This window comes from Dermochelys coriacea, chromosome 1 (assembly GCF_009764565.3).
Source record: "Dermochelys coriacea isolate rDerCor1 chromosome 1, rDerCor1.pri.v4, whole genome shotgun sequence".
Classification (NCBI taxonomy): Eukaryota; Metazoa; Chordata; order Testudines; family Dermochelyidae; genus Dermochelys; species Dermochelys coriacea.
In genome coordinates, this window is record NC_050068.2 from 62,693,697 (window position 1) to 62,713,495 (window position 19,799).

The 19,799-nt window shown below is 39.6% G+C and overlaps 1 protein-coding gene across 3 annotated transcripts in view; it reads left to right on the forward strand.

The window, feature by feature from the left end:
* The window catches only part of VWA8 (von Willebrand factor A domain containing 8), a 301,480-nt gene that overhangs the window by 161,783 nt on the left and 119,898 nt on the right, over positions 1-19,799 (forward strand). For all 3 annotated transcript variants that reach the window (XM_038402763.2, XM_038402782.2, XM_043504544.1), the window contains exons 22-25: positions 7,679-7,754; positions 12,019-12,154; positions 13,446-13,565; positions 15,629-15,834. In XM_038402763.2, the coding sequence (XP_038258691.2) occupies positions 7,679-7,754; positions 12,019-12,154; positions 13,446-13,565; positions 15,629-15,834 (538 nt within the window). The remainder of the gene's footprint in view (positions 1-7,678; positions 7,755-12,018; positions 12,155-13,445; positions 13,566-15,628; positions 15,835-19,799) is intronic.

A 19,799-nucleotide genomic window follows, 5' to 3' on the forward strand; every position in this document is an offset into this window, starting at 1 on the left:
AACAAGCTTCCATGCCACAAAGAGCAACTCTGTGTGGCTTGAAAGCTTGTCTCTCTCACCAATAGAAGTTGGCCCAATAAAATATACTACCTATGCTATCTTCTCTCTACTTCTCCTGGGACCAACATGGCTACAGCTACATTGAATTTTACAGGTAATCAATCACAGAAAAATCATTTTTGTATTAATGTCCCTGAGAATTTCTTAAATTGTTCTTTTATAGAGCTTAGGTTTTAGGTTCAGTTATATACATTCATAGACAATTATGCCAAAGCGAGGAAGAAATATTAAGTGACAGTATTATACCTGATGTACCAGCTGAAAGTGTCATTGTTGCTGTAATCTGTGCAGACATATAAAGAATAAATATCTGTTCTTTGTTATGAATTTGAGTAGTAGAAATGCATGTCTAAACTATTATTATATTTGTTCATGCATCACTGAACAAAATAGCCTAAAACTGTGCTTTATTCTCTGAACAATGTATGAGATGGGAAATAAATATTAACAATAGTACTTTTGTGATATAAATTTCTCTTCATTAAAGAGCATTGAAACAGTGACTATCGTGACTGTTATTTCCATTTTTGTGTATGTTTTCAGTCATTGTAATGTTGCAGTGTAAGACTTGCAAGCATTCGTCCAAGCTTGTGTTTTCTATTCCCATCGCTAGCCTTTCATAAACTGTTGGTCTGACTGGTGCTGAAATTGGCAGATTCCAGCTGCTAAAGAGCTTATTTACCTTGTTAGAAGCTGAATTCAGCTTGAATTTGCTGATGTTTGGTAGTCATGGAGAAATACAATTAGGATAGAAAGGCAGAGATTTTCACTTTCCTCTCAAGTTGATCTAAATGTTTCCAGCTGTTCACTGAGTGAAACATGTTCTTAAACACAATGTGGGAGTCGTAGAAGGACATCTCCCTCATTGAGGAGCTAGCAGTTAGGGTAAGATGATTTAATTATAGTTTAATAAAAAATTGGGGGAAGGATATATAATTTCACCATTTGAAGATGGCACATTGATTGGAAAGGTTAATTTGACATATAGTTTCTATGGGCTTGGTTCTGCCACCTTCCTCATGCTGAGTTGTACCTTTTATAGCACAAGTAATAGTTCTGCTGATGTCAAACAAGTAAAATGTGTTGCTGAAATAGTGATAATAGCCTGGCTGAGGAATCTTAGGGATATAATTATAAGTGCACACAGAGAACATGTTTAAGGTCACACAGGCTCCAGAGCATCAACTTCCCAGAGAAGACAGCAATCAGGACACTAGATACAAGAATGGAGTAGCTTAGCCCTCAGCAATTAGACAACTCAAAACAGTCCCTGAACTAATAAATATTTCTCCAATCTCGGTCACTCCAGAATGACTTATTTGTGTTCAGCTGAAATACAACGGTGAGACTATTATTAATCATGAAAGCAGACCAAAGTTCACTGGCAGGAACATACATTCTGCCTCAATAAATAGTCGAATCAGGTCCTCTGCTTTCTCCCCTTTCACTACTAGGAAATGTGATTTGAAAGCTAAAAAAGGAAGAAGCAGTGGTCAGTCTCATCACCTCCAGCTGGGGAGGAGGCAGCTGTCCATCTTCCTGGCAGGCTGGATCTTGAATCACATGGCCTGTTCCTGTATCTAAATTCAGTCTACTTGAGCCTAATAATTTGGCAGTTGAGCAGTAGATGCTAAATAATATGGGATAATTTTCCAGAGGGATTCTCCTAACATTCCACCCTCTCAGCCTACACAAGGATTTGGACAAAATTCTCCTGCTGTTTTCAAGATAGAAAGATTAACCTTAGTGAAACTGAATGTTTGTTCTGGATTCCTTACAACATGCCCTAGACATCTCACTCTCCCATCTCAGTTAAACAGTGGCATATGCTTATTTTTCTGTTGGCAGAATGTAAGCCAATTATAAAAGAGATCAGAGCTTGTTCAAACACTTCCTTGGTAATGTCCTAGGTGGAAAATACATCAGCCAATACAGAAGAAATCTGTAAAGCTGTCACCTGGACACCATCAATGCTTCTATAAAGCATTACTAGCTTGACATTCATTCGTGAGCTGTAGCTCAGGAAAGCTTATGCTCAAATAAATTTGTTAGTCTCTAAGGTGCCACAAGTACTCCTTTTCTTATTCCTCTGGGGAAACATCATTCAGCAAGAAGCTGCTCAGAATACTCTAATAATACCAATTCTAGGGAAGAGGGAACGTTATTCTTTTGTCCTACTTCCCTCTCTCTTTCCCTCCTCCTCCTCAACTAATTTTTCCTTACTGTTAGTTACATCCCATATGTCTCAGAATGGAGAAGAGGTCAGGATCCAGAATGAAAAATTTGTTACTCAGTGATATCCCGTCTAGGACTGATCTCTCCTCACAGTCTTGTCCACTCAAGTTAAGTCTTTTACGTGGCTCCTCCAGGTTCCATTCCTATAGTTGAATAAGCAATTACTGTTTAATATTAATCTATTAATAAGGAGTTAGCATTTCCAAACAGCTTTAGAAATATTCATCTGGAGTGAGAGTGGAAGGAATGTGGCCAAGCCACAGACCTGATGAACAAATCTGTACTACTTCCCGTATTTGCAGTAAGAAAGGATCAACTCAGTAGTCTTGCACTTGGGGAAGAAGTTAGTCCCAGAAAGTAAAATATCAGGTAACAAATTTTCCACTTATTTTCAAATAAGTTGCTTAGAGGGCTTAATCTCTTGGGGAAATTGGCAATGGGATATGGAGACTTTGATTCTCTAGTTGACTGATTTGAATTATGATCCAGGTTGGTAATGATGACCAATATGGTTAGTGGCCTGTGTGAAATAAGTAATAATTTTGTTCCAGTCCCTTGGTGGCCTGTTTGAGGTAAGTAGTGATTTTGATCCAGTCCCTTAGTGAAGAAGTGACTGCATTTAAAAAAGGCAACATTGCATGTAGTACTAATTGACGCCCTGGTTAGTCTCAGTGCTTAAATTGCCAGCAGGATTGAATGGGCATGGTAATTGCATTAATTAAGGTAATTAAATATACCCTAGCAAGAATGTCTTTTCTCCAAAATAGATTATTTTTGGAGGACTTACATAGTTTTAAAGAAAATGGTCAGAGTCAGCAGAAGGATTACCTCTTCTCTTCTACCACCAGTACTTGATCAAACCATCTGTTCAATAAGTGCTTCTGCTAGTGGGATTTTTCCAAGGTCTCACAGCTACTCCATTGGATACTAGGAATCAAAATCAGATGGTAACTAATTGAGACATGTTAGTGTTGAACAAATGTGTAAACCCCAGAAAAAAATAAATCTGGGCTAAACAAAGCACCAGCAGCAATGCACAGCTACCAGAAGGAAAACCTGCCTAGGCAAAACAAATATAATCGTGGGATGGAGTAAGAAAAAAAATGTCAACAAGAGTTTTGGAGACACTGTCGTGAACCCAGCAGCATCATGATCGAGAAGAGCTGATAGGTTTTTCTTTTTGTAGAGGCATAAATAATCCAGTAGGAAATGACACTATATCATTTCGGTGTCCGCTTTTAATAGGACAGAACTAATTGTCTCAGTTAAACAGGATGACAATTTATTAGACCATTTTTCTCACCTTCTCCTACATTCCCACTTCTTGCTTCTGTGTGGAGCGTGATGAGGATGCAAGGCTCTATTGCTCATGTCTTGATAGAGCCTGGCTAATGCTGAGAGCTTCTAATTAGTAAACATCAACTAGGAAAACTGAGAGTTATCATGTCCCCTCTCAGTTTTCTCTTCTCCAGACTAAACAAACCCAGTTTTTTCAATCTTCCCTCATAGGTCATGTTTTCTAGACCTTTAGTCATTTTTGTTGCTCTTCTCTGGACTTTCTCTAATTTGTCCACATCTTTCCTGAAATGTGGTGCCCAGAACTGGTCACAATACTCCAGTGAGGCTAATCAGTGCAGACTAGAGCAGAAGAATTACTTCTTGTGTCTTGCTTACAATACTCCTGCTAATACATCTTAGAATGATGTTTGCTTTTTTTGCAACAGCGTTACATTGATGCCTCATATTTAACTTGTGATCCACTATGACCCCAAGTTCCCTTTCCACAGTACTCCTTCCTAGCCAGTCATTTCCCATTTTGTATGTGTGCAACTGATTATTCCTTCCTAAGTGGAGTATTTTGCATTTGTCCTTATTGAATTTCATCCTATTTACTTCAGACCATTTCTCCAGTTTGTTCAGATCATTTTGAATTTTAATCCTATCCTCCAAAGCACTTGCAATCCCTCCCAGCTTGGTATCATCCGCAAACTTTATAAGTGTACTCTCTATGCCATTATCTAAATCGTTGATGAAGATATTGAACAGAACCGGATCCAGAACCGATCCCTGCGGGATCCCACTCATTATGCCCTTCCAGCATGACTGTGATTACTCTCTGGGAATGATTTTTCAACCAGTTATGCACCCATCTTATAGTAGCTCCATCTAAGTTGTATTTCCCTAGTTTGTTTATGAGAAGGTCATGCGAGACAGTATCAAAAGCCTTGCTAAAGTCAAGATATACCACATCTACCATTTCCCCCCTATCTACAAGGCTTGTTTCCCTGTCAAAGAAAGCGCTCAAGTTGGTTTGACATGATTTGTTCTTGACAAATCCATGCTGACTGTTATTTATCACCTTGTTATCTTCTAGGTGTTTGCAAATTGATTGCTTAATTATTTGCTCCATTATCTTTCCAGATACAGAAGTTAAGCTGACTGGTCTGTAATTCCCCGGGTTGTCCTTATTTCCCTTTTTATAGATGGGCACTATATTTGTCCTTTTCCAGTGTTCTGGAATGTCTCCCGTCTTCCATGACTTTTCAAAGATAATTGCTAATGGCTCAGAGATCTCCTCAGTCAGCTCCTTGAGTATTCTAGGATGTATATCATCAGGCTCTGGTGATTTGAAAACATCTAAATTGTCTAAGTTATTTTTGACTTGTTCTTTCCCTATTTTAGACTTTGATCCTACCTCATTTTCACTGGCATTCACTATGTTAGATGTCCAGGCACCACCAACCTTCTTGGTGAAAATTGAAACAAAGAAGTCATTAAGCACCTCTTCCATTTCCACATTTTCTGTTATTGTCTTTCCCCCCTTGTTGAGTAACGGGCCTATTCTGTCCTTGGTCTTGCTCTTGCTCTTGCTTCTAATGTATTTGTAGAATGTTTTCTACATTTTGCAGGATCCTTTATGATTAAAACATTTCTGCCTTCTGTCACCTGATCCTGTTTCCTCCCACTGCTTTCAGTGTTGATATCCCCCAAAGACATCCTTGTCAGTTAGAGCTCGTCTTCACTAGAAAACTATGTTGAAAATTATGTTATGAGTTGTGTTAATTAGCATGACATAAAGCATGATTTTAGCACTCTGTGTAGATGGGGACCAGTTTTTAACATGTCAGATGATGTTTCATACTGGAGCCATATGATTAACTACAACCAGCTAACCCACTGTTCTTATTTACACTGATTGCATTTATTGGTCTCTTGTCTTTCCTCTCTTCCAGTTCTGCCCATACCCTCTTATGCCCATTCATAATACCACTGTACATCTCCCCACCTCTTTTGTCTCTGCAGTGGTTCCCTCTCCTTTTTTTATGAAGGTCAGACTTGTAGTCTTCAAAGCCTTCTGTAACCGCCTCCCCTGTGCCTCGTGTTTTCTCCAGGCTTTCCTCCTGATTGCTCCATTTGTCTCCTGTTCCTGTGGTGCTCCCATATTTGTGCCTTTGTTGTGTCCCCTTTTATACTTTGAACAGTCCTGTTAGTATATGATAAATTTTAAATAAAATTAAATAAACTTTAGATAAATTTTATAAATCCCTTTTATCCTTCTAACAACTCATGAAAACTCATTTATTCCAGATTTGATTGATCACTGGATGTGTGTGTTCTAGTCTTTGATTGGCATGGTTTACGTGTCATAAAATTCTTGTACCCTTAAAGCACTCTGAGTTTGGACTAAAGATTATAACTTCAATGGATTTATGCCAAAATACAGCATCTGAGAATTTGGCCTATATCATAAGTAATCAGTGATCAAAGAATAAAAGGTTTCCATAACATTTCCTTGATTTGAAGTTGTTGCTGCATCTAGTATTGATTTCGCTGTGCAAGACAGAAATGGGTTAAGGTAATAGGAAAGTGGTGTTTCATTTTACGTTTGTCTGTAAAAAAAAAAAAAAAATACCCCGCTGTAAAGATTTAATTAGTAGTTTGTGTTTTTATTATGATCTTGCTTGGGGTTTTTTGTTTGTTTTGTTATTAGCAGAAACCTTAGGGCAGATCAATCATGACCTTTGTTAAACAAGGCAGTAGTTGTTGGGGATAGAAATGCTACCGACAGCAAATAAAGGAGATTTGGATGTTAACTACTTCCAGTTTTCAGCTAAAATTGGATGCTTTCCATTTTACAATTTACTACAAACAATGCTATATTTGATTTCCTGTGTCTATGAAGCCTATCTGAGTTCTTGCTGGTTTTTTCAAATGTGTTACAAAATCTGAAGATAAATCTAAGGTCGAAGTTTTGAGTGATCAAAAACCTTAGGTTAAACAAACAATTCTGATTCAGTAGATGGCTGTAGATGAAGGTGAGTGTGATTTTTGTTAAATCAGATCTCATAATAAGGTTTGTGGTTTAAACAGATAAAGAGATATTGTTTGACCTTTGTGAACTGCAATCTGTTCTTCATTTGCTGCACGCTTAGTTTTAATTGAAGTCGATTGTACTAACTGAAATTAAGGGTATACTCTCCCCCACATTTTCATCAGACTGTTTTTAAAAAAAAAAAAAAAAAACCTCCCTAAATGTATGTTATTTTGGAAAGAAAGGAACACCATGCCATTAAAAATCAAAAAACAACAACTAACTTTAGCACTTTATGATACAATGATGTATCAAGTTCTAGTAAATAGTTATTCCATCTGGTGCATTTCAGGTAGTAAAAATGAACTATTTTCTGGTCAGAACTATTTTCTTCTAATCTCACTTTCTCTTGGAGATAGTAGTATGGAGCAGGGCAATTAAAATATTAACTGGACTTCACTTTGACACTGCTAAGCAGTTTGCTTTATCTGAGGGGATTTCTTTGACATTTGGAAATGTTTTTCATGAAAATTATAGTTTAAAACATGCATGCTTTACCCAGAACTAGTGGTAGCACATTGCACTTCCATATGGGAGAGGTGGGATTCAATGTTTAGTTTTCTCACTTCCCAGGTTCAAAGGGGCAAGGAATTGCTATGAAAACTTTGAGTGAGGAAGAGAAATTGCTGAACAGTAACTTCTCTGACCAGTTAGGAATCATGGTCTCTCTAATCATCCTCAGTCAACTTCTCTTATAGGTTTTAGAAAGTGGAGTGGAAAAGTTAGGCTCTCTGGGCGCCCAGGCACCTATCACTTTGGTACCTCATGAAGTTAAAAAAATAAAATTACACTTCGTACATGACATCACTATCTTACTCAACCCTGTACATTGGTTCCATGAGTTTCTGCACTCTGGTGCATAATGGTTTGTGGGCTTTTTATTTGTCATGCTTTCCCTGTTACAGGAGAGAAAATTCCGCAGTATTGCTTTTAATATTATTTTTTTTCCTTTTAGTTTGACTAAAAATCAGTTTTATTTTGTTTCCAATTGCATTTTTTTTTAAATCTCAGGGATACCACTGTACAGAGCCTTACTCTGCAGCCTTCCGTTACAGATGGCTATATTACATATGAAGACTCACCACTGGTCAGTATTTAAATTATATTTGTAGATTTGAAAATCTATTTTCATTAATAAAACAATGCTAAAAAATATATTGGAAGCTCCACAAGGCCAAGGAATTATGGACTAAATTATAAAATTCTTATTCCTGTGGTCTGGGTACTGTAACTTTCATGAGAATATTATAATTCAGCAACAGAATCAAATATGGCAAGACATTATTGGCAGTAAGGGCAATTATTGTTCATTTCACATACATTTTCTGTGCCACAAGCCAATCAGTGTAGTATTCTGGGGTCTTGGTGTATCTGACATGCAAAAGGAGCATATTATTTATTTCACTTTGGAATTACTTGATACTCCTCAAATGCTGATGCACTGAAATTTTCCCATATCTCCCTTCCAGCTTCTAAACGCACATCCTACATACCCAGTGACTCAGCCCCATGACACCTGTGCCCCACTTCCTAAACCCTTTACTGCCTTCTGCTCCATCCTCCCAAGCAATCAGGACCCAGACTCCAATCAGCAGAATTATTCCTGATCAACCTCCTCCTCTCCCTCCCAGCTGCAGCACCCCCTTCCGCCTGGTTCTGCTTTAACAGAACCACTCGTCTGTCATGTCAGCTTCTCCTCATTCTCACCCCAGATCAGTGGCATTTCTTCATCCTCTTCTAGCATTCCCTCCTCATTTCAGTATCACCTGCTGCCCTTCCTCCATACATACCAATACACTGCATGTTGGCAAGGCTTTTTCCATGTGTGCGCAGGCAATCACCATTCGTGCACAGGCATATGGTCTGTGTGTATGCAAGAGAATCTGTTTCTGCATGTCATGCCATTCATGGAGTTCAGGTTCTGCTATGATAGATGAGACCTTCTCTCCCAGCAGCATTTGCCCAAGCATCCACTCCATTAGCTAGACAGAATCCAGAGGTAGTCTTCAATACTACATATGTTAAGATTTTTTTTTTACATGGGAGCCTGTAGTTAGACTTCCAAATCCATATTCAGACACCAAGATCAGTAGTTTGATTTTTCAAAATGCTGAACACTCAACAGTTTCCATTGACTTTCTGTTGGAAGAACACTGGGAGTTAGTGAGAGTTGCTGAGAGTTCAGCTCTTGAAAATCATACCACTGATTTAGGTGCCTGAACATGGATTTAGGATTTAGGCATCCAATTTTTAAAATTTTGGCTGTAATTAAGGCTATGTTTTAGTCACAGGTATTTTTAGTAAAAGACTTGCACAGGTCACGGGCAGTAAACAAAAATTCACAGCCTGTGACCTGTCCATAACTTGTACTATATACCCCTGACTAAATCAGGTGCTCTGGGGCAGGAGGCAGCTCTGGGGCACCACGGGTGCTCGGGGACAGGGGGTGGCCCAGGACCCCCACTGGTGCTGGGGGCGGCAGTGCTGGCAGGCTCCCTACCTGGCTCCCACAGCTCCCCGGAAGCAGTGACATGTCCCTTGGTTCCTAGGTGGAGGTGTGGCCGGGGGGGCTCTGCGCATTGCCCCAAGTATGGGCTTTGCAGCCACCATTGGCTACGAATTGTGGCCAATGGGAGCTGCGGGGGTGGTGCATATGGGTGGAGACAGCACGCGGAGTCACCTGGCCATGCCTCTGCCTAAGAGTCACGGGAGGGACATGTTGATACTTCCAGGGTGGTCCTTGAGGTAAGCACTGCCCGGAGCCTGCACCCCGACCCCCCTCCCATGTTCCAGCCCCCTGCCCCAGTCCTGAGCTCCTTCCCACACCCAAACTTCTGCTGCTGCTGGGGGATGGGGGAATCGCGGTGGCCCGAGACTGCCCCAGCAGTGGCCAGTGCGGCTTCCCTAGGGGCTGCCCAAGCTGCTCTGCCGGCCCCTGGGCCAGCCACACTGACCACTGCAGAAGTCACAGAGGTCCCAGAAAGTCACAGAGTCCATGACTTCCGTGACGTCCATCACAGATTTGCAGCCTTAGCTATAATATATAATTTACCTATTTTCAATTAGAAATACAAAGGAAAACAGAGCTAGGGTTCATACATTAAAATATGTTTTATTTCAATTCATTGTGTTTATGTATATGCATATATATAGCTACATATGTGTGATTGCGGCAGAGAGTCCTGTGGCATATTGGACCATAAGCTTTCATGGGTGAATACCCACTTCTTCAGATGCATGTAGTGGAAATTTCAAAGCTCCTCCCTTGTTGTTCACACCTCAGCTGTTAGAAGAGGGCCTCACCCTACCTGATTGAACTAACCTCGTTATCCCTAGCCTGATTCTTGCTTGCATATTTATACCTGCCTCTGGAAATTTCCACTACGTGCATCTGAAGAAGTGGGTATTCACCCAGAAAAGCTTATGCTCCAATATGTCTGTTAGTCTATAAGGTGCCACAGGACTCTTTGCCGCTTCCACAGATCCGGACTAACACAGCTACCCCTCTGATATGCGTGATTGCTGATGCATATTTAAACAGAAGTAAATCTGCAATTGTCAATTCTCTGTAAACTATACAGGATTGGGGCTTATTAAAGAAGTATTGTAATACTTTTCTCAGAGGTTTGCTTTCATGCTGATGATGGGTTCGGCTCGATAATGATCTAAAGCAGTGCAGACTGACGCACATTCATTTTCATCATCTGAGTCAGGTGCCACCAACAGAAAGTTGATTTTCTTTTTTGGTGGTTCAGGGTCTGTAGTTTCTGCATCGCCATGTTGCTCCTTTAAGACTTCTGTCAGCATGTTCCACATCTCATCTCTCTCAGATTTTGGATGGCACTTCAGGTTTTTAAACCTTGGGTTGAGTGCTCTATCTATCCTTAGAAATCTCACATTGGTACCTTCCTTACGTTTTGTCAAATCTGCAGCAAAAGTGTTTTTAAATGGAACAACATATGCTGGGTCGTCATCTGAAACTGCCGTAACACAAAATATATAGCAGAATGTGGGTAAAACAGCAGGAGACGTACAGTTCTCCCCTAAAAAGTTTAGTCACAAATTTAATTAATGTATTATTTTTTTAACACGCGTCATCAGCATGGAAACATATCCTCTGGAATAGTGGCCAAAGCATGAAGGGGCATGTAAATATCTTGCAGTGCTGGCTACAAAAGTGCCATGTGAATGCCTGTTCTCTCATAGAATTTCAGCTGTCACTGTAAATAAGAAAGTGGGCAGCATTATTTCCTGTAATGTAAACAAACGTATTTCTCTGAATGATTGGCTGAACAAAAAGTAGGACTGAATAGACTTATAGGCTCTAAAGTTTTACATTGTTTTGTTTTGAATGCAGTTATGTAGCAAAAAAAATCTACATTTGTAAGTTGCACTTTCATGATAAAGAGATTGCCCTACTGTACTTGTATGAGGTGAATTGAAAAATACTGTTTCTTTTATTTACCTTTTTTACAGTGCAAATATTTGTAATAAAAATAATATTATGAAGTGAGCCCTGTGCACTTGGATGAGTCATTACACAAAGTAAAACTATTTCCCCATGTTATTTCTCCCCCCCCACCCCACCCCACCCCCCACTGTTCCTCAGATATTCTTGTTAACTGCTGGAAATAGCCTACCTTGCTTGTCACCATGAAAGGTTTTCCTCCTTTCCCCCCCTGCGGCTGGTGATGGCTTATCTTAAGTGATCACTCTCCTAACAGTGTGTATGATAAACCCATTGTTTCATGTTCTCTGTGTGTGTATATCAATCATGTTCTCTGTGTGTGTATATCAATCTCTCCTCTGTTTTTTTCACCAAATGCATCCGATGAAGTGAGCTGTAGCTCACGAAAGCTTATGCTCTAATAAATTTGTTAGTCTCTAAGGTGCCACAAGTACTCCTTTTCTTTTTGTGTTGTAATTGAAATCAATATATTTGAAAATGTAGAAAAACATCCACAAATATTTATAATATATTTCAATTGGTATTCTATTATTGTTTAACAGTGCGATTTAAACTGCAATTAATCATGGTTAATTTTTTTTAATAGTGATTAATTTTTTTGAATTAATCGCATGAGTTAACTGGGATTAATTAACTGCCCAACTGAAAACACACATTTTTGGTATTAACAGGGCCCATTTCTTTCATCAGTTTTTCAAGCAACAATTTATTAATGCTTTAACATTATATTAGTAATCACTTACTGTCTCTTTGTTTTTCTATATTAACTTATAGAGGGAAAATACAAAATGTTACTACAAGAAACTGAGAAATCAATATTGCAATATTTGTGTGTGTATGTATGTGTGTATATATATGACAGTTCATTTCTTCTGTCTTCTAGGTGAAATCAGTCAAGTTGGGGCATATTCTGGTTATCGATGAAGCAGACAAAGCACCTACAAATGTTACCTGTATTTTAAAAACACTTGTGGAAAGTGGAGAAATGGTTCTGTCAGATGGAAGGCGCCTTGTTGCCAGTAAGTTGCTTTTGTAGTCTACAGTAAAACATAGTATGTTGCCATTTTACAGCAATTGCATTTATTAAGCCATAGCTACAAAAGAGTCGAGTGGTCGAAAAAAATGTATGCTGTGCAAATGTTAGCAATTAGAGTTTTAAGTGTGGTACTTCTCTGTAGAGAGACTCTGAAAACATGCCCGTGAACCACTATGTTAGTGTTTCAGTTATTATTGTCCGAATTGGCAACCCTCTCAGGTGGGGATTCAAAAGTCAAGTTGAGCTCTGTCTTCATCACTTCCCGTTATAAGGATTCATTTGACCAAATTGTGTTCTTGGTTACATCTGTGCAGTCCTATTGCTCAAAAGGTATTTTGGTCTGCCAGATCCATATCTTAGGTTTTGGGTCCCAGGTTGAATTTTTTTAGGGCTGGCAGTTAGCAAAAATCTTTGTATTTTTTTTGTTGCTGTTTTACTTGTACGATGAGAAAATTTCATCATAAGAATTTCATCAGGTGGAAATCACTGGAGGAAAAAACTGAAACATGTTGGAATTTTTAGTTACTTTTCAGAGTAGAGCTGCATTTGAAGTGCATCTTCACTGTTTCTCAATACAATGCTATATGTGTGATGAAAATAGAGGTGGTGTTTTTCTTTTAAACCGATTAGGAGCACGGATTTAAGTGTGAATGAAGTAATTATTCAGTATTCAAGTGATACAATACTAGAATTATACTGGGTGACCACAAATCTCTAGGGTGTCATTTAAAAGAAATAGTTCTGGTTGTTTAAATTAATATCCTGGTTCTGTAATTGTGAGAGGATTCCCTGTGGTACCAATGAAGATATGCTTGCAGGGAGCAGGTGGAGTAGCCTAGCCTGAGCCAGTTTGCACATTCTCTGCACATGTGGCTCTGGCTTCTCACAGCTTTCTGGGGGTCTTCAAGTTTGTGCACAGGGTTTTCTATAGGAGGGCAAGCCCCAGATCTCTTCTCCCTGCCTCACACAGGGCAATATGTAGAAATCTCCACAAGGGGGTTCTCATGGATATAGCTCATGGTACCAACCTTCTCCCACAAGTTTTACTGAAGGCACAAGTTGCTCTGGTCCTGAGATATTCAATGCATTGCTGAGCTTGGAACAAATTATTCCTCTAGGTTTATGAAATAAAATAATTATAGCAAGTGCCTAGAGCTCTCATAGTGGAGCAACATGCTGATAAAGACTTTGGTTTTTTTGGAAGATGTACAGATTTCTATTGTTTGGTTCATAAATAGCAAAACTAAAACATTTTTTAACAATCTGTTTTCCAGATCCTGCTAATGTAGATGGGAGAGAAAATGTAATAGTAATTCATCCTGATTTTAGAATGATAGTTCTAGCAAATAGACCCGGATTTCCTTTTTTGGGTAATGATTTTTTTGGCACACTAGGTAAGTGATTTGTATTAAATGGGAGCACTGTAAATAAGGTATATTTAATGGTATTGGGTGTGGGAGAACATTAACTTTCTTTCTTTTACTTGATATCATGGTGAAAGGAAGAGTGGGGTGGTTGGGGTCGGGAGAGGACCCCTAAATCTATTACTTCCGCGTCCAGGGCAGGACACTTATTGCCTTAGACATGACCCTGTTTGAGATGTACATCTGTTCAGCAAGAAAGTTAGTTCCACATATTTTCCTGTGGGCAAGGGCAAATGTCCAAATCCAAGACTCTTCCAGGAAAGTGGTACTCAAGAGCAAATGTTTTACAGTCCTAATGGGATGTCCATGTTGTAGACCTGTTCCCAGTGAAATTCACCCAGCAACGCTGGACCAGGATGTCTTTACTATTCCATAGAACTTTCCCCTGGTTAAATATGTCCTCTCCTTCTGCTCACATGGAAACTCCTAAAGAAAACTGCTTTTAGTCATAATTGCCCCAGGCTTAGTTCTACCTTTCGATGCTATTTCCAGGGGTCGAAACCCTTCTGCTTTCATGTCAAGATCATCTTCAGCAGGGCCCGGTAATGACCCTACATCCCTATGCCCTAAGCTTTAGGTTTGCATCAGACTGCTCTTGAAAGAACTGATCTTTCTCCACTATTCATTTAGCTTCCTGATGCCTTGAGTGAATTATAAAAGTGATCCTCCTCAGCTTTTGTGAACTTCTGTTCAAGCGTCCTGGAAGACTATATCCTTTCCCCAGCCCATGAAGGATCAATACTTTTATTTTCCAAATATAAGCAAAAAGAACAAAACAGTTCCCGAGCACACCATGGGCTACAACTTCCTGGGGACATTCCCCTTTGTCTTTCAGTCTCTCCTGCTTGAAGGCCTATGGCAGGATTCTCCTGTACTCCTTTAACAGAGCACCTTCCAAGGCTTTCTTCTTGGAGGCTCTTTTTCCCTCCAATAGGTTCCCACTTCCTGTGCCTGCTCCTGCTCCATGAGCAATCCCCCTTCCATACTGAGAGCCTGGCTCATTATAGCTCTGGAGTGTCCCACTCTCATAATTGGTCCAACTGGGCGCATCTGTTCTAGCACAAGGGAGCTGAACTTCCTTCATTTCCAGGGGCCAGCCACCCTGTGGCACTTCTTCATTCAGTCAATTTCTGCTGCTTCTTCTTGAAGTTGGTTTCTGGCTGTTGATCTCCTTAGCCAAGACAGGGATAAAGCTCTCCATACTTTCCCACAACTGTCCATATTGGTTCTTCATAGTAACAAGTTGGTCCTAGTTTTTGCCAAACATTTTGCGCCCTTTTCACCTAGGCAAGTTACACTTCCCTTCTGATTTTCCCAATTCTGAACCAGGAATGGAAAACACCTTGTTTCTTTGACTTCAGAAGCACATTCAAAGTGAAGTTAGACAGATTAGAAGCAGGAAAATAAATCCCTTTTTCTTTGTTCTCTTCAAAAGTTGAAGGAAAGCTTTCCAGATGTCCAGTTATGCAATGGCCAAATGGATCGGGTTTGGTTTCCATAAGCCTTCAGAAATTATCTGTGTACTGAAATTTACTGTCCGCTCCACTTCCTTGACTGAGGAGAGGTGGTAGTGGACAAATTTTGCAAAGCTACCTCCTGTGGTCTAAACAGGCATTTGTGGAGAGAGCACTTACCTGCAGAGTGCTTAGAGCACAACTTCATGAAGAAGTTCTCATTTCCGGGGAATTATAGTGACAGTTCAGAAGTTCCTGTTCCATCTCTCTCTTTTTTTTTTTTTTTTTTTGCGAACCTTGCCTTCAGGCATTTCTAATTCAGCTTTCAGTCTCTTTATTCAGGAAGAGTGACTTAAGAATTTTGTATTTTCAAAGGTGACTATTGATTTTTGGATGCCTCGTTTTTGTGTGACCAGCATGAGATGACTTCAAGTGGCCTGATTTTTCAGGGGGTGTGTGCTCAGTACTTTCTGAAGGCTTTCAGGGTTTTTCAACTATACGAGGTGGATACTATCTATTATTATTAAACTCTCTTTTTATTAAAGCTTAAATGAACCCTATATATATATTTTATTTTAGGGAATATTTTTAGCTGCCATGCAATTGATAATCCCAAACCACAGTCGGAACTGGCTATGCTTAGACGGTATGGACCGGATGTTCCTGAGTCAATCCTTCAGAAACTAGTGGCTGCTTTTGGAGAACTGAGGAGCTTGGCTGACCAAGGAATTATTAACTATCCTTATTCAACAAGAGAAGTTGTAAATATAGTAAAACATTTACAGGTACAATATGCATTATCTTGAATTCAAAAGAATGCAATAAATTAAATGAACAGTAATGCAGTATACTCTTTGAAAAACCTTCAAGTACTATAGATAAAGATTTTTTTTAAAATAAGTAATAAATCAAATTTATGGATGGAAGGATTTGTCCAACAACTGCATTTAGAAAGGGTAACAATATCTAGATGCTCAGATAACACAATGATAGGGTTCTATATGTATGTTGATAGTTAGATCTTTGTGAACATTTATTTGTAAGCGTGTACAATGCATACAATACATTTTTATCTTTCATTATGTTCTTTGTGTTTGTGAGAGAAAGTGAACCTATTATGCATTGTTCATATTGGTCTTTCTGATGGAATTACTTGAGCTTTTATAAGAATAACATAACTTAATAATTTACACTTTTGCCTGATGTTTCGTTTTTGATTTACATGGCCTTTATGGGAAATTGAACACTATTGCTTAAGAATAATAGATCAAAAATCGTATTGTATTGTCAAAATTGTACATGAATATGCACTTGGCAAACAGTTGCTCATGTACCTTGATTGCCTCACACAGTCAAAATGCAATATCCTGAATTCTGTTTCAATAATAAAGTTAAAAGGTTTAAGTTAGGTTCTGTTAATAGAAGAATAGCTATATAACTTGAAACGTATTTGCTGCTTATTTGAATATGGAATGTTTGTATTTTCTACTACTTATAATCAGTGATGTAGGTATTTTAATTATTATAGTGCTGTTTCTTAGATTTAAGATATTACTGTGTTAAATTTATATTTTTTAGAAATATTGTTGTAATAATTATTTTAATATAATGTCTCTTATTATAAGTTCTTTGGCAAAAGTACCATTTCTACATGTATGTTCATACAGCACAAAGGGGCTGTGTGGTGGTGGTGAGAGGCTGAGCGGGGGAGGGGTGTCAAATTTGTGTGTGTGACATTAAGATATTATGACTCAGAAATAGTATAGGGTTTTTTTTAAGTTACAATGATACTTATACCTAGTAATTCTAGATTTCTGGAGCAGGGACTTTATCATTCTGCAGTTTTAGTTGTTCTTCAGACAATAGTTCTTGAATGCCGATGAGGCCTTTGGGTGCTACCATAATATAAATACAGCATAACAACACTGATAATTTGAATGTTTATGATGTAATAACTATCCTGGGCTGAATGAGCTACAGGTCTGAAAGCTGAGGTGCTATTGGCCAGGTCATAGTGATTTATCAGATTAATAGAAACAAGTATCGTGTTATTAGTAGTATTAATATATTAAAACAAATAATCAAATTTTAAATGAAAGATAAAAATGGGCTGCCAAACTGCTGAAAGGCAGATTTGTTTAGAAGAAAAACAACCCTTTTGGTTCTTTCTTCCTAATGCCACACCCCCAAATAATCTGTAATTAGAATATACGTTTTAATGGCAAACCTCACCAAATGATAATGTTACACTGCCTTATGAGTTATTTTTCGTAGTGCGCAAGAAGTGTACAATATTTGAAGAAACACGGCTTTGTTAGTTTTCTGATGCAGATTGTTTTGGGAAAGCTGTGGCAAACAGTATGAGAGTTGGCTCTCTTCCTCAATTTCCCTCACTGGAGTCAATTATTAGTGCAGAGTTACTTTCTGGGAACAGGGTATTGATGTGTGGGGCTGAGATTTCCGAAAGAGGGGTTTCAATGTGAGCCTTTTGTTCCCACTTCTGTTGAATAACTATTGTATGTAGTGTAAATAAACAAGTTACACTAAGTAAATATGGTTTCAGAGTAGCAGCCAGAAAGAAAAGGAGTACTTGTGGCACCTTAGAGACTAACAAATTTATTTGAGCATAAGCTTTCGTGAGCTAGAGCTCACTTCATCGGATGCATTTGGTGGAAAATACAGAGGGGAGATTTATATACACACACAGAGAACATGAAACAATGGGTTTTATCATACACACTGTAAGGAGAGTGATCACTTAAGATGAGCCATCACCAGCAGCAGGGGGGGAGGGAGGAAAACCTTTCATGGTGACAAGCAAGGTAGGCTATTTCCAGCAGTTAACAAGAACATCTGAGGAACAGGTGGGGGGTGGGTGGGGGGGAGAAATAACATGGGGAAATAGTTTTACTTTGTGTAATGACTCGTCCATTCCCAATCTCTATTCAAGCCTAAGTTAATTGTATCCAGTTTGCAAATTAATTCCAATTCAGCAGTCTCTCATTGGAGTCTGTTTTTGAAGTTTTTTTGTTGAAGGATAGCCACCGTCAGGTCTGTAATCGAGTGACCAGAGAGATTGAAGTGTTCTCCGACTGGTTTTTGAATGTTATAATTCTTGACGTCTGATTTGTGTCCATTTATTCTTTTACGTAGAGACTGTCCAGTTTGACCAATGTACATGGCAGAGTGGCATTGCTGGCACATGATGGCATATATCACATTGGTAGATGCGAAGGTGAACGAGCCTCTGATAGTATGGCTGACGTGATTAGGCCCTCTGATGGTGTCCCCTGAATATATATATGGACAGAGTTGACAACGGGCTTTGTTGCAAGGATAGGTTCCTGGGTTAGTGGTTCTGTTGGTGGTTAGAGGTTCTGTGTGTGGTTGCTGGTGAGTATTTGCTTCAGGTTGGGGGGCTGTCTGTAAGCAAGGACTGGCCTGTCTCCCAATATCTGTGAGAGTGATGGGTCGTCCTTCAGGATAGGTTGTAGATCCTTGATGATGCGTTGGAGAGGTTTTAGTTGGGGGCTGAAGGTGATGGCTAATGGCGTTCTGTTATTTTCATTGTTGGGCCTGTCCTGTAGTAGGTGACTTCTGGGTACTCTTCTGGCTCTGTCAATCTGTTTCTTCACTTCAGCAGGTGGGTATTTTAGTTGTAGGAATACATGATAGAGATCTTGTGGGTGTTTGTCTCTATCTGAGGGGTTGGAGCAAATGCAGTTATATCATAGAGCTTGGCTGTAGACAATGGATCGTGTGGTATGATCTGGATGAAAGCTAGAGGCATGTAGGTAGGAATAGCGGTCAGTAGGTTTCCGATATAGGGTGGTGTTTATGTGACCATCGCGTATTAGCACCGTAGTGTCCAGGAAGTGGATCTCTTGTGTGGACTGGTCCAGGCTGAGGTTGATGGTGGGATGGAAATTGTTGAAATCCTGGTGGAATTCCTCAAGGGCTTCTTTTCCATGGGTCCAGATGATGAAGATGTCATCAATGTAGTGCAAGTAGAGTAGGGGCATTAGGGGACGAGAGCTGAGGAAGCGTTGTTCTAAGTCAGCCATAAAAATGTTGGCATACTGTGGGGCCATGCGGGTACCTATTGCAGTGCCGCTGATTTGAAGGTATACATTGTCCCCAAATGTGAAATAGTTATGGGTGAGGACAAAGGCACAAAGTTCAGCCAGCAGGTTAGCCGTGACATTATCGGGGATACTGTTCCTGACGGGTTGTAGTACATCTTTGTGTGGAATGTTGGTGTAGAGGGCTTCTACATCCATAGTGGCTAGGATGGTGTTTTTAGGAAGATCACCAATGGATTGTAGTTTCCTCAGGAAGTCAGTGGTGTCTCGAAGATAACTGGGGTGCTGGTAACGTAGGGCCTGAGGAGGGAGTCTACATAGCCAGACAATCCTGCTGTCAGGGTGCCAATGCCTGAGATGATGGGGCGTCCAGGATTTCCAGGTTTATGGCTCTTGGGTAGCAGATAGAATACCCCAGGTCGGGGTTCTAGGGGTGTGTCTGTGTGGATTTGTTCTTGTGCTTTTTCAGGGAGTTTCTTGAGCAAATGCTGTAGTTTCTTTTGGTAACTCTCAGTGGGATCAGAGGGTAATGGCTTGTAGAAAGTGGTGTTGGAGAGCTGCCTAGTAGCCACTTGTTCATACTCCGACCTATTCATGATGACGACAGCACCTCCTTTGTCAGCCTTTTTGATTATGATGTCAGAGTTGTTTCTGAGGCTGTGGATGGC